Source organism: Melanotaenia boesemani, chromosome 15 (genome assembly GCF_017639745.1).
Source record: "Melanotaenia boesemani isolate fMelBoe1 chromosome 15, fMelBoe1.pri, whole genome shotgun sequence".
NCBI classification, from domain to species: Eukaryota; Metazoa; Chordata; class Actinopteri; order Atheriniformes; family Melanotaeniidae; genus Melanotaenia; species Melanotaenia boesemani.
Genome location: NC_055696.1, coordinates 16,300,741 through 16,316,282, shown reverse-complemented (window position 1 = coordinate 16,316,282; position 15,542 = coordinate 16,300,741). Strand labels below are relative to the sequence as shown.

At 37.2% G+C, this 15,542-nt stretch overlaps 1 protein-coding gene across 2 annotated transcripts in view; it reads left to right on the top strand.

Annotated features, from left to right (window-relative positions):
• gabra6b (gamma-aminobutyric acid type A receptor subunit alpha6b) overlaps positions 1-15,542 on the top strand; it is a 38,344-nt gene that overhangs the window by 10,594 nt on the left and 12,208 nt on the right. For both annotated transcript variants that reach the window (XM_042007704.1, XM_042007703.1), the window contains exons 8-9: positions 1,166-1,443; positions 11,989-12,245. In XM_042007704.1, the coding sequence (XP_041863638.1) occupies positions 1,166-1,443; positions 11,989-12,245 (535 nt within the window). The remainder of the gene's footprint in view (positions 1-1,165; positions 1,444-11,988; positions 12,246-15,542) is intronic.

The following is a 15,542-nucleotide window of genomic DNA, read 5'->3' as shown; positions in this document are numbered from 1 at the left end:
CTCCCTTGTGCACGTAAATAGTCACCAAACTTTGTCACATGATGCTGTCCTTATACTTCCATCCATCTTTTGCATTGCCATGGTTATTAACTGCACCGCTATAACATTGTTTCCAACCGCCCAACATGCCCTATATACTCAGATACAGTCTGTCTCCAAAAGCTTGCTTAATTTCTACAGTTGTATTTCTTGTCTTCATTCTTCTTCTCCGTTTTTGCTCCCTTCCTTATTATCTTCTTCTTTTCTGCTTTGTTTCTTTTGCTGGTCGCATGTCAACTATTCTGCCCAGCACTGCCCCGCGATTTCCGGTTGTGTTACTCCGTCTTCTGCATCAAGCGATGAATAGCTAAGATTCCTTAAAAAAAAGTCCAAATTAGGCGTGTAAATGACAAAGAAAACAGACAAAACTGTCCGTCCATCTGTGTATTCGTCTCCCGCGTTAAGCAGAAATGGGACGTTAGTCTCTCGACAAAGCCACATAGTAATGGGCTTTCTTCATAAAATATTTGTCTTTGAAGTGGAGGCAACGTATCCAAACAGTGTTTCAACTGTAGCTGGCTAGGAAGAACAAACTGCATTCACTGGTCTAGGATTGCTGGGTGTGTAGTAGGTGTGGGGGGCAAAAGTTGTTTTGTAGATGCATCACAATGCAGACATGGATGATTCTGAATTCATGTACAAATTGTAAAAAAGAAAAGCAAATCTTTAACTGTTATTTTACAACGATGTTAAGAAATGCAAAACATGGCGATCGAAGCTGTGGAAGGTCAGCGCCTGGACCATCTGAGTTGTGCATAAAATCCATGAAATCCTTAATCTTGGTTCTTTGAACCAAATCATGTAATGAATAAAGGACAATGATAATTGTACCTACGTGTTTGACAAAATATTTACAGAACAGTTTTGGAAATTGGAAGATTTATATGTCTCTGAAGAATACTTCATTTCAAAAGGTTTTAATGTGTGCACACTAATTATAAATTTTAAGTTAGGGAGAAAAATAAAGCAGCTCACCTGGCCTGGTTCAACATTTTAGAAAAGTCAAATTATTTCCCTGTTAGACAAAAGTAATAGAATAAAGAGAGCTATAATAAAAAAGAAATTTGTGCGAAGATGTGTTACTAAGCTCTTAATGTTTCTAACTTGTGCCTTCTCTTTGTTTCAGGCATCACGACTGTGTTGACCATGACAACACTCAGCATCAGTGCTCGCCACTCCCTCCCAAAAGTCTCCTATGCCACAGCTATGGATTGGTTCATAGCAGTTTGCTTTGCCTTCGTCTTCTCTGCCCTCATTGAGTTTGCGGCTGTCAACTACTTCTCCACCCTTCAGGCCAACCGGGAGCTGCGGAAGGCAGCAGCCATGAAGGTGGCGGCTCAGGAGGCAGCAGCTGCAGCCGCGGCTCCATCTGCAGCCGCAGGGAATGATGCAGAGGTTTCCTCAGTAAGTTTTACTTGCTGTTTTACACTTGAATTTATGTGTGTCCACATATGGTCTTGCATCAACATTAACTTGTGACAACACATGATTAGATGAGGATGGTGGGGAAGGCCTGCTGTTGGATAGATTCTCCGTTCCCTTATATTTTAAGTACTCAAGCTTTTCTTTTCCTTTACATTCGTTTCTCTTTGTCAACATATGTAGATTTTTTTCATTTTTTTTTTTTTTTTTTTTTTTTACTTCTGTTTTTAATGCAAGAAACATTATAATATACTGACATAAAATGTCTAACTTAGGAGAGAGAAAGTAGTGACATTAGTTAACTGTTATAGTTCAGGTTTCACCACTATCTAAAATCACAGTTAAATACAGTGGTAGACATACCACAAGAGATAGTTTAGTATTATTAATAGCTTTAAACATTAGAAATTAGTTAATCCCAGCAAATGAAAGAAGCAGGCCAGTTTTTATCTGAAACAAAAACATCTGGCTGATGCTAAGCTAAAGTTTAAGCTTAGAGTTTTGCTCTACTTGCGTCTAAAAGGTCTTGCATGTAAATTCACAGAATGCATCATCAGTGAGTGTGACTATAATGACAGATTCTAGTTTTACTAAATTAAAATAATGGGCAGCAGTTTTGGGGTAATAATGCCCATTGAGTTGAGCAGTTTGCCAAATTAAGTAACCAAATGTTCAGTCCAGCCCGATTTCCATGTAATTCATCTCTATCATCTCAATGATTTGATTATTATTATAGCTTTTTTTATATTTGAGATTTAACTAGCTCACATTTAGCTAAGCATTATTTTATTTTAGCTGTTTTGGCATAGATTGATAAATATGTAAAGACAAGGACCTAAAATCTGTCATTACACATTACTTTTTTCCAAATCATGGATAAGGGTCACAAAAGCAGGAACAGGTTTTATAAATCATTTATATGTTTAAATGTTTTGATGGATAAAAGTGGTCTGTGACTTTTAAATGTAGACTGGTTGTTGCAGTTGGTGTGAGGTAAGAGACTTGACTAGTTTTTCAGGGGGTCTATATCAATTTTACACTTAGAATGCTGGATAGTGTTTGTGGGAAATTGTGTTTTGTTGGATTGCCGGCACCTTCCTGATTTAGTATTCTGCACATCTTATGATAGCATCACTGCATCATGAGTATGTGAATGCTAAACTAGCCTGTTTGCAGTTTAAACATATTTGGTGCTTTATGTTACTGATCCTCAAGTTAAACAACCTGTATGTTTACTTCTTGTGATAGTCCTGTGATTGTTGGCTCGAGATATATTGTACAGATTTTTAAAAATAACCAAAAAGTTTTGTGACTAATAAGAAAGATCCAAGCTTTTTTTTGTTAATTAATTATTATTTTTTATTATTATTAATTAATAATTAATTAGCCACACATAACAGCAGCTATTATTCAAATGGTCCACAAAATACTAGACACACTCTTATCTAATATCACATAGAAACGACCAATGACACAACACACTGTAAACTGTATACATCCTAAAACAATATTCAAACAAAAACAGCCTGAATTATGATATACAATGTTTATTAACAAAACAACCTTTTTGGGTCATAAATGAGCTCAAAGAGACATTTTTTTGTTAATTTCTATTTTGTTTCACTCCTAAATGTTAATTTTATAGAAACACTGTTCAGGATTGTCTGGAAGAAATCAAAAGTAAGCCTTAACAGTCACAAAAGTAGAAAAAAACAAAGAAAGAAAAACAAAAAACATTGCAGTAAATGATGACTGGCCCCATTAAAGCTAACAGCTTGGTTACACTAACTCGTAATAATCATTCCTTCCACCAGAAAAGGCACATCATACTGAATAAGGGCAATAGAGTACAAACTCCTGTTTCATTTCAAGCAGCCTGGAACAAAAGTCCGAGACTTCTGTGGACACAAGCCCACTAATACTGGACAGCTAAAGAGAGTAAAAGTGTAACCGAGTTAAATGAATCTGAGTTTGTGCTGAGGGATGCTCCAGATGGTAAGGTCAGAATTTGACACCAGCAGCATGAATCCTCGTATCCAGCCTGCTTTGTTTGAACAGCTCAGACTGCTGTCGGTAGTTTAATGGTGTGGCAAATGCTTTTGTGGCTCATTTTGCACTTTTTAGAAAGTTTCACCCACATTCTAATGCAGTCTAGTCCCACCAGAAAGCATAATAATAGGTACATTTATGTGTAATGATCAAAAAGTTAACTAATGCATTGTTTAAGCTTTAAGCTTGTAGCTTTTGCTCATCAAAAATGTATTTTATTGTTTTTCACCTAGATCTTTGTATGTTAACCATATGCAGCTAGGAGAGAATTAAAAAAGGAAAGAATAGTGAGTGTGAAGGATGTACAGAGGTGTCACGATTTTGAAAACTATTGTGTAGGACAACTCATGAACTAGCGATCTGTTGCATAAAGTTCTGTTGTGTCTTGCCTTCTAGTACTGCCATCTTCCTCTATATGTGTTTGTTGCTAAATGCAGAGTGGTGAGATAATGTAAAAAGTGGACACAGGATAGAAACTTTATAGGGGAATGTGAACGCATGGAGATGTACCTCTTTGACTTCCTAAAATATCAAAAATGCAGCTATGTGTTTTTCAGCACTACAGTAAGGAAAACCTTGTGACTGTCCAATGTTTGAGCCCTAAGCATTAATCCATATATATGTCATGTTCTATATGATGTTTTTTCTGATAGTGGATTGTCTAATGCAAAAAGAGTGATTTTGCAATGGAATTTAATAGAATGACAGATTCATAGCTTAAATGTGCAGCTTATAAATCTGCAGAAACCCGCTGATGCAATCATGCCAGTATAAGGACCAACATGCCAAAGGACGTTCTCCAGCCTCTTGTTGATTCCAAGATAAAAAAAATGAAGTTGCTTGAATTTTTAAATGAAAGCTTTACCCAGTACAAGAATGGTGCTCCAGATATGCTTTGTTTGTGTTTATTTGAACTTTCTGAATTGTTCTTAAATTCTCTGTTCTTTGTTTTCTCTCCACCATTTGTTTCTTGTACTGAATGCAAACATATGCACTCTCTAGTTTTTGTTTTTCATTTAATGCCTCATACCCATGAAAAAAAAAAAAAAAAAATCCTTCTTACAAAACAGCTATACTACCACCCCGCATATTTTTTATTATGAGTCACATACATGTAACCAAATCCCTCTTCTTCCTGGTTCTTCTCTACCTCCTGCTGTGTCCTTAATACAAAACCCTTTACCTTCTCACATTTTACCCACTGACACTGTAAAACACACACATATTTCCTCAACAGTCCTCTTTTGTCTCTCCCCCAATGTTATTTCTTGAATGTGCCGTCGACATAAACATACTAAAACACAATCTCCACTTTATCCACAGTTGCCCTCTCACAGCTGCACATAATCAGCAAAAGACACTCAAAAACAAATATAACACACACCCATACACGTAAGCAAATAACCCCCCATATCCGTTAACTCACTGCTCTTAATAATCTCTTATCATCCATCTAGCCCTTGTATCATCCATCCATCCACCCAGCCTTTGCTTCCAGTCCACTATTTTCCCTGTAACTGTGTGATAACCACAGGGAGTGACACGAGGGGACAGGCAGTGGCTCTATGAACGATGTTGCTGCAGATTATGTAAGAGCCGTAGATTAAGGGAATATCCAGCAGATCACTGCAGGCTCACAAGAAGGAGGGCAACCACCACAATGAAGCTGAGTGGGGGCTGAGAAAGCAAACCCAGTCCATTTTCATGGAGCAAGATGGAGAGATGGATGTGAGGGGCCTGTGTATGCGTGTGTGCACTGGCATTATAGAGTTACGCTGAGAGATGGAGAGAGTGGGAGGGATGCATCATGGAAAATGACTCCTTTCACCAAATATGTAGGAGGGAAAACTCTTCATTACATAGAAAAAAAAGGAAAAAAATAAAGTTTATTACTGGGAATAGGAGCAACCACCCAGTTACAGTTTGAAAGACTGTGACCAGTTATTTCTGTAAATCCATGACAATAAAAATCTCACAATAAGATAAAAGATTCATCTGATAAAGCAAACACACAACTGTGAACATAATGGACAACATGGGCGTTCCATGCACTGTCTGTGGTGTGGATGAGTAGGTGGTGCAGTATGAGGTGTTTGGAGCTAACTGACAACAAAACATTTGTGTTTGGAGAAAAAAAAAAAAAAAAGAGAGAGAGATTTTTACATAATTGAAGCCACAGCTGCCATCACTCTGTGGCAATTGCCAGGCTAAAATGTGGACCTGAGTGAATCGGACCAGTTCATTTGAATTTGTACTGGTGTCCCAGCATTTTAATAAAAACACGTTAAATTGCTGTTAAGCTCTGACAAAAGTGCCATTTTTCATTGTAAATGGAGCTATATATATTTTTGCATTGTTTTTCCTGCCTTGGAATATTGTGAGTATCCCTACAAACAGAAAGAAGTATTGAAAGCATTTCTTTAATACATTCTTTGTGAAGTCAGTTATTTTTAAAGTGTTTCATATCTACATAAACAAGAAGACTTTCATTACTTTTGTTTTTTGACATGTTACTTCAAACAGTAGATCAGTAAATACTATGTACATGAAAAGGGGTCTTCAAGACTCACTTCTCAATAAGGTCATTAATAAAAGACAGCTTCATCTGAAGTCATATCTAGTGTATTTCACTTATGGTTTCAATATTTTTTGCATCCATACAAACATCTCCTGCTGACTGCAGATAAGCTTTTTTACAGCCCAATTTCACAAATTGTAAATTTGCAGTTGCAGCATATTGTGCACTGGTAACCATCTAAGGTGTGCTCAGACTCTTGCTTTGCAGCAGCTGGGATAGACACACACACTTTCATGAAGTGTGATTTTAGGGCAGTTGGTCCATAGTCGCTAAGGACAGATGGATGAGTTATTTTTAGCCAATGAATAGGCAGGATGTCTCTAACAGCACAGGAACTTTCTCTCGACTCAAGCTGAGGTAGAAGTGGAGCTATAGATCTTCAGGTTCTGGTTCTGGTTCTGTCAGGATGGCATCATAAGGGTGTGACAGGGAAGCTGTGGATCCAGAGAGGGTGTGAGATCTGTGTGACTGGAAGCAGGCAGGAAAACACTGGGTATTAAACAATTTAAGCCCATTGGCTTTGTCTAGACTTCACCTTCATGTCATTGATCTTTGTAATTTCAAATCACAAATCCTTCATGTTCTGCTGGAGATTGTTTTCAGGCTTTTATTATTCTTTTTTTCTCAGCTTGTACACCTCCTTGCTCTCTTTTACATTCTTTCTCAGCTTTTTTTATGCACTGCTGAATGACTCCTGTCTCCCACTGTGAGGGATTTCTTCTTCATGTTATGCAACGTTTTCACATTAGTCATGATTCAGAGCTTGTTATTAGGGAAGCACCTTGCTGTGCTTGCGGGGTTTGATGTGAAGTAGTCTCTTTCACATAGGTTTTGCCATTTATGCCATTTTCATGTAACTTAGAGTATATACCAGTCTGGTGCTTCAAAGCATCCCTTCAGAGTTTCTGCAGCTTTGTGTGACCACCTCCTTACAGCCCTTTTTGGTCAAGGGTTGCTAATAGACGAATCAAATGGTGTGTAGTTGGATGCGACTAGAAAGAAAGAAAGAAAGCTGTATGGCTTCAGTATAATATTTGTTTTGTTTTGTTTTTTCACTTTGGTGGACAAATCATTGAAAAGTTGGAAATGTAGCAGAGAGGGAGATTTGGTTGTAATCTCCAGAGATTGTCATGATTGTGTTGCCACTGATCTCTACTTCGCCATGATGGAAAATGAAAGACATAATTTAAAATTCCACTCCATCTTGTAGCTACCCAACATCCACAACATTTTCTCTTCAATTTATTGTGCATTTGGCATCCTACACAAAACAAGTTAGGTTTTGGTTAGATCGATATGTTGTCCACACTCCTCTACTGACATTGAGACCCATTTGACATATAACTGAAGTAAGCTTCCAAATTAGCATCAAAAGAATTAAAATAAATAAATAAATAGATAGATAGATAGATAAATAGAAAAATAAAAAAAAATATTTTAACGATTTGCACTGTTGCAACTTGATGGCAACTAGAGCAGAACATGCCAGAAAAGAAGATTAAGAGGTCATGTGTGAAAGTTCACATTGAGTTAACTTTATGTTTCCAGCTGTCTCCTAACTTATACATATTGGAATCTTTCTGCCTTGCTTGAAGTATTATAAGGTAATGAACAAACATCACTATCACCCTGTTATAATCATCCACAAGTATACACCCACTCAGCACCCACAAAAATGAACCTCCATCTACTTTGTACCATATACAAACAAGCTGTAAATATATTTCTTACACACTCATTCACTGAGAAGCATACAAACAATAATATCTCACATCTATCAGTTAGTGTTCATCCCGCTTGTGGAAAAGTGGGCCTGTTGGAAATTGGAGCACCGGATATACAGAAAGAGATCTTGATCCCTCTGGGATTTGAACAGCAAGAAGCAGCTTGCTGTCATAATCAAAAACAGCTTGGATCAGCAGTGCATAAACTGGTACTACTGACGTACTACTGTTGTGATAGTCACAAAAATGAATCTGCTTTTTAATTTATTGACTGACATCACTACATGCAATATATGTTTCATGCTATTTTTACATTGCATTGTTCTTCTACCTTATTAATCCTTAAAAAAACATCCTGAGCATGTTTACCCACATCTTTGCAAAGATGCACATACAGATAAGTATGTTTCTATTCTATTCTATTCTATTCTACAGTCATTTAGCAGACGCTTTTATCCAAAGCGACTTACATTTGAGAGTAAGAACAACACAAGCAAGAATTCAAACAAGACAGGACGTCATCATTAAGTTGTAGTCAGACTGAGTCTAGTTGGACCCAGGTGCTTTCATGTAGTGCTAGAGGCAGTGCATAACTTTTTTTTTTTTTTTTTTTTTTTTTTTTTTTGTAGTTTTTGTGAGTCATTTTGTTTAAATACAAACATTGTGATTTCATCAATCAATATCATCTTGGGCATAAGTGCACACAGCTTCTTCAGTACGTGGTTGAGCCAAAGAGCTGGACAAATCTTTCTAACTCATTCTGTTGAGGAGAAGAGTTATGTTTTGCTGTGGATTGCAGTCTAATGAAAAAGTGGTTCAATTTCCATTCTCTCAGTCAAATGTGCTTTTTTTAAGCTGGATTTATACTCGCTCAGCTGCGTAAGGTCGGTATAGCGTAGCTGATGCTGGTGAGTGTGCTCTCGCACTCGACTGTAGGGGTTGTTTTGGTGTTGTGTTGCGGTTTCTCTTCCTAATGTGGCAGTAGGGGTGGTATCGGCTGCTAAACTCAACAGGAGGGAATTCTTTTGATGGTTCACTTCAGTTCCAGTAGGTATTATTTTGTGGAAACAAATGAAGAAATAATTTAATCAGCCTCTCATCAACTTGATTAATTGGGTGTTGTTGTTAAAAAAAATATCAGAAATTCAGCAAGAAGTTCCAGAAATCCGGAAACGCGTACTCCCAAACTGACCAATCACAAGAGAGTACTTATACATTTTATCTATGTAGTAGGGCAGGCCCGGACTGGCCATAGGGAGAACCGGGAGTATTCCCGGAGCGCCGGTCTAGGATTGGCCTGCTGGCCTGCGTCTCTTTTTTTTTTTTTTTTTTCCTTTTCTTTCTCTTCCCGCCCAGGAGACAGGCCAGGCCAATCAGAGGCCACTCAGGCCAGTAGAATGTAAGGAGGGCAAGACGATTGGTTTATTACAATTAACACCCGCCCTAATAGTCCGTAGCAACCACACAGACAGCGCGTGTCGAGGGATGAGACGTGTGTCTGGTGCTACGGTGTGGGGGTGTAGCTACTGCTAGCAAACGACGGGATGGACTCCTCCCAACTCGGAAAAAGGAAAGGCGGCGCCGAGAGGGAGAGAGAGAGAAAAAAGAAAGGCGCTGGAGGATGATGCGGCGAAATGCCTTAAAGTCACAGACTTATTCAGGCTCCCCATACCATTAAAAAAAAAAGATGCGTCTACAAGTAAGTTATTTAAAAAAAACACACAAAACTTTGATACAAAATACTCTTTTAAACACAGTATGAGGTCCAAGGACCCAAGGGTCCTTGAGGCTGCACACTTTCAGGCTTCACAGTGTAAATATGTAGCCTGTGTAGCCCTTGCCTTGAAATGAAGATAAATAAGACATAGGTTACACCAGGGGTTCTTAACCTTTCATGCACTGGGGCCCAACTTTTCCAGTACAAACTGGTCCGGGGCCCATTCGAACACCGTACTGGTTTAATTGGTCTCATTTTTGGTATAATTTATATTGAATAACTAAACCAGATCTGCTTCCAGTTTAACAGCTAAAACCTTTTAAAGTATGACATGATGCAATGACACCACCACAATGATACATATATCATTGTATATATGTGTTATATATATGATTGTATGTGACACTTCACATAAAACAAGAGGCCTGATATGTTGATAATTCATAGAATGTAATCAAATCAACTCCTACAAGAACACATTTAAAGGCTCAAGTCAGGCTGACAGACACAATATATGTAGTAGATTTAACTACAGCAAAAAAAGGGACTTGGAAAAATATGCTAATTTGATCAATAAAATGGTGAAGTGATTAAATATATTCGAACAATACTAGGTTTCGAATTAAATACATAAAAGTAAATTAATTTATCAAATATTTAAATGCATATAAAATATTTAATGACACTGATTTATGTATTTCATAAACTTTTCTTACAATTTTAAGTTTTAAGAGACTTACAATTGAAAGTTGATAACCATGACAGATGTTTTTTGCTCTCTAATTTTGATTCTTCTCTTTTTTTTTGTTTGTTTGTTAAAACTTTGGGGTCCAGACCTATAAGTGGGTCAGAGCAGGGGACAAAGTCATATATTTACAGCAGTTTATTTTTGTTATTATAATTTGTTAAGTTGTTGTTTCAATCTAAAAAAGAAATAAAGAGATTGTCTTGTCTACATTATTATTTTATTTGTTTTGAATCAACCAAAAACGTGTGTGTGTGTGTGTGTGTGTGTGTGTGTGTGCGCGCGCACATGCATGTGTTTTGTTTGTGCCCATGCATTTAGGTGTGGGTGTGTGAACATGCGTGTGTGGTCAAGACCAGGGTGGCCTGATGCATGAATGACTCTTGGCCTGAAAAAGTTTCCCAGTCCGGCCCTGTAGTAGGGGTGCACATCAGGTTTGGAAGAGGTGACCGTCAATCTTCTGCAGACCTGCGCAGTGCCTACGGCCATGACGCCATAACCGACCTTGCACAAGTATAAATTCAGCTTTAGTGTGTCAAGCACTCTTTTGACCTGAAAGCTAAGGAACAAAAGATACTTGACAAGTCAAAATACTAACTTGGCTAAGACTTGAAACTTTACTTTTAAACGTACAAGCAACATATGCCATATCAGGAATCAATAAAGTGGAATAGTTCATATGTTTAGATCACGATAAAACCACACCACAGCATCAAACCCCAGCAGGTGGTCATTACTGGTCTCTATATTTTGGTGTTGTTAGTGCAGGCTAGAAATGTTGCATTCACACAAATTTATAGTTCTTTAAAAAAACAAAATTCAAAGATGAGGGTCTGATCTAGTCTGAGACTGCCAACTATGCATTTTTTAGAATGCCTCTCAAAAGCCAGAGGATTGCAACAGTTTAATAGTTTCTCAACCTGAAGTGAAGCATGTAATCCTGTAGCCTCACAAATCCAACCCAAATCTTACAAGTTCAGGTTTTGTTCCAATACGCTGAAAAAATAAAAACAGACACAGTGAACTAAATAAGCCCAAAAGCTGTGAGCAAGACTATTTTATGAAGTGTAGGGGCTTAATTTCCCTTAGTGTGTGCAAAGTCTTTAAATCCAACTCTATGACAAACAACAGTGCAAAAGTAAGATGACTGACTCATAATCTAAGTTGTTGTAGATAATCAGGTTATCACATGCATGTGCAACTTAATGGGGATGAAATTAATTAAACATATACCTTATAATTGAGTGGAAATTGATCAATTTACTGGAATTGCTGTGAACCATTCCAATTTGAAGATTTGTGACAGCTATTACAGCACAGAGTTTATCACAGTGGTTTACTGGAAGTTGATGAGGCATAGGATAACCATGTGTCAATATGCTGAGCCTCCTGTGTTTAACATGTTTTGGTTCTTTCCCAGAACAACATCAATTTTGTTGGAAAGGGTTGACTACAATAACATCCAATTAAAAAAGAAAACATAACTGATATTCTTTGCTGGGTGTAATTCTACAGATCAGATTGGTATTCTAAATATTTCTGCACACATGGTTGGACGAGACAAAAACATACAATTTTTGTAAGTTTTTTTTTGTTGTTTGTTAGTTCCTTTTGTTTGTTTAATGATTGTGGACTTCATTATAAAAACCCAACATAGTCTTTAGTGGCATTTTCCTCTAACGTTTTCTATATCTTTCCTGTTTGCTTTTTGAAGGTGGATGCCAGTAGTGTGCTGAAAAAGAGGATGAACTCTGCTCCGCTGTTTGAGCGCCCTGCCAAAACATTTCCCAACCCACCTGTCAATGCCCAGGCTTTCCTACAGCAAGGTTCAGCAGTGCCAGCCAACAATGTTCTGACTGGCACCAGCATCATTGACAAATACTCACGCATCCTCTTTCCCCTTTCGTTTGGCGCCTTCAACCTGGTTTACTGGATCGTCTATCTCACCAAGGACACCATGGAAACGTCCAGGTGAACAGATGGCATGGGTGTATTGTTTTGTTTTGCACAGAGCGCAGTGTGGCAATTATTGCTCAAGAAAGTCAGTAAGCATGAGACTGTTTAGAAGACAGACAGACAGAGGGATACATACATACACAGATGGAAACAAAGATACACATACATCTACAAAAAAGTAGCCTATTCAGCAGTTTTTCAGGACTGCATAAAGGTGACTCCTTTTTGTCATGTTTGGAATTAAACTTTTTCATTATAATTTCTATCATTCTTAGTTTGAACATAACAAAAAGGGAAAATATCCTAAAACAAAAGTTTGGCATCCTGCATGCGTAGTATTTAGTAACACTGCCTTTGGCTAGTGAACTCATGTAAATGCTTTTTATAGCCCACTAAGACTCTGAGTTCTTGGTTGGGGGATTTTTGAACATTCTTTTTGTAAAATGCTTCCAGTCTTGTAATTTGTTTTGATTTGTCTTTCTAGCAATTCGTTTTGTTTCTGTCTTATTTAAACCTTAACTTGACATTCACTGATTCCTTTAGCTGGCATTTCTGGATAACATCACATATTGAGGAAAGTGTTAACTTTACCTTTTTGTGGCCTTATCCTTCATCAGTTATTGAGATTTTGAGAGTGGAAGGCAGCTGTTTCTAGGATCACTTAGCTGCTGAATGCTTAGACAAGGTTCGAGGAGTAAGAATGTTTGTAAACCTGTGAAATTTGCTTAGGTTGGTTCTAGAGGAAATCCATACTCATAAACAGCTGAAAAATGTCTGAGAGTTCAAATATTTTGGGATGCCCAAATCATGCTGTTTTTTTTATATATTTTTCTTTTTTCTATGACATAAGAATAACACACCAATGATCCCTAGAAAAAAATATAATTATTAGGCCTTCTTGAATCAGATCACCCTTGACCACTTAAAAATTTTGACCAGGTTTTCCACTGACTTTGCTCAACAACCCTAAGCTGAGTTTGATCAGTGTCTCAAACAGCTATTTTATTATTATTTTTTTATTTTATTTTATTGTAAATACAGATCAAGTATCTGTAATCAGACTAGTAATAGCAAATCAGTCTGTTCTGACAGATGCTAATGCACAAGGTCACCCTTTAGTCTCATATCGCATTGTGAAAGGTAGTACAGTAGAAGTCCAAAGATGCCCCTCAATTAGACAATACCGAGATGTTTTCTGTGGTTGGTCCCTCTCTATCAAGCCGTCACTTTAACTCTGTCATAGTTCTGCTCTGATGTGGTCCCCTAAGTTAATCTCCGCCACATTAGCTCATGCTAATGCTCATGATTACGGCTAATATGCCGAGGGACATTTCAAAGAAATTTCAACAGCTTGGTTAGGCACTCTACTTTGCTCAAACATGCAACTGTTCTTTTATTTTTTCATTTTTATTTTTTTTATTTTTATGGAGACCAGACTAACCTTCACAGACAGGCAAATGAGTCGGACAAGAAGTCAGACACAGGAACAGTACAGAGAATAATATTCATTCATCAGAATGTGTACAAGGTTGTTTATTTGTGTAGTACAATCTGTGTGAATCAAATATCACATCACTACCCTGAGATACCCTGCAATGTAATGCCAGAAATCAACTTCTAACAGGGATTTAACAATGGATGGTAAGTGATTGCACATGGGAAATAGAGTACATGGTTCAATATAAAATCACAGTTACTATACAGTTTTCTATTTTGATAACAACACAAGACAGGATTAAGTGTCCAGGTTATCTGCTGGAGGTTTTAGGTGGCAATAAATAAGAGCTATACCAGACATTGCCCAACTGAACATGAGCTGTACACTAAAACCATGTTCATAATGTTGGATTGCGATGAAAGTGTTTAATATAGGGTTAGGGCAGTGTGGCTTTGTAAGATATTTCAGTGGTTATGATTAAAGTATAGACCCCAGAGACTTTATATGAGTCAATATAATATATTGTAAAATGATGGAAACACCATTGTGTGTGTGTGTCTACAAATGATACCATGGGAATATACATTTAATTTTGTCACAGTAGATGACAAACACCAGACCAGCATTCCGGCAACACCTACAGGTACTATTATTTGTCATTAATGTGTCTACTGCAATGTGTATAGCATAATAGATGCAGTAATTTATGACTGAAAACATGACATTTAAAAGAAGAAAAAAAAGTTGTATCTCCTATGCACTTAAATATGGTTCCTTGATGAAAACTCATTTTATTGAGTCATCTGCTAAACATGCATAGGCTAGTATGGCTTTTTATAAAACATAGTAGTGCTAATTAATGCAACCATATGTAATATATTTCTAAAGAAAATATCCAAATTACTTAGTCGTGTGCTAGGACAATGCTTACTCTCCATTTGAGACAATTCAATATGTATTGTTGTGCAGTGTTTTTGCTTAACTCTTTAAGCTCTGTCCCTATTATTAGGTACTAAAAAATTGCATACCCATTATGAAATCAGTACATCTCTGTAACCCTATAGGCTATTTAATAACTTTTGGAAAATGAATAAATATCAGTATATGTGTTACTGATGCAGAACAAATGAAGATGGCACATAGCACAAATGAAAAAAGGTGTCAGCCTCACTTTAAAAAGAAAAATACAAACAACTTTAGGATGAAAATGAACACCCCATAGGAATGATGCATGTGTCGTACTAAACCTCTGTGGATCATAAAAAATGTGAACATTATCTCTGAAGAGGCCAAATTGGAGAAGTTTTAGTACAGACAGTTCAGATAAGGTCTCCAAAATAGCCATTTTGGCACAGTGTGGCACCATCTTTCTCCAAGACCCCCATTTGGTGGATTTACTTAGGTAAAATTTAACTATAGCAAACCAGTTTTGAAAATACAGCAACATTCATGCCTGTCTTAATTAGGTTGTTGAGTAAATGTGAAGAATCTACACGTCAGTCATAAATATAAACAAAATTAAGTTGCTAGTTGAGGTTTGTGTGCGTGCATTCTCAGCAAACAAAATATCAAAGATATTTCTCAGTTTTAGTGTTTAAATAGTATGACTTTCAGATTCCAGCTTAGTTAAATAACTGTGTTGCTGCTGGACCCACATGGGCACATAACGTGTGCACCGCTACATGTTATTAAGTCAAGCCTCACACAGAATTTTACTTGAAAGAGCAAACTTTGTTGCTAATGTCATTTCCTAGCTGTATAATGAAGAGTTAGAGGCACATTAATACCATTTCACAATAAGATTTGTGCCTGTTACAAAGCACTGTCTTTCAATTATACATGATTAACTGAGGCATATGCATCACCCACAGCTG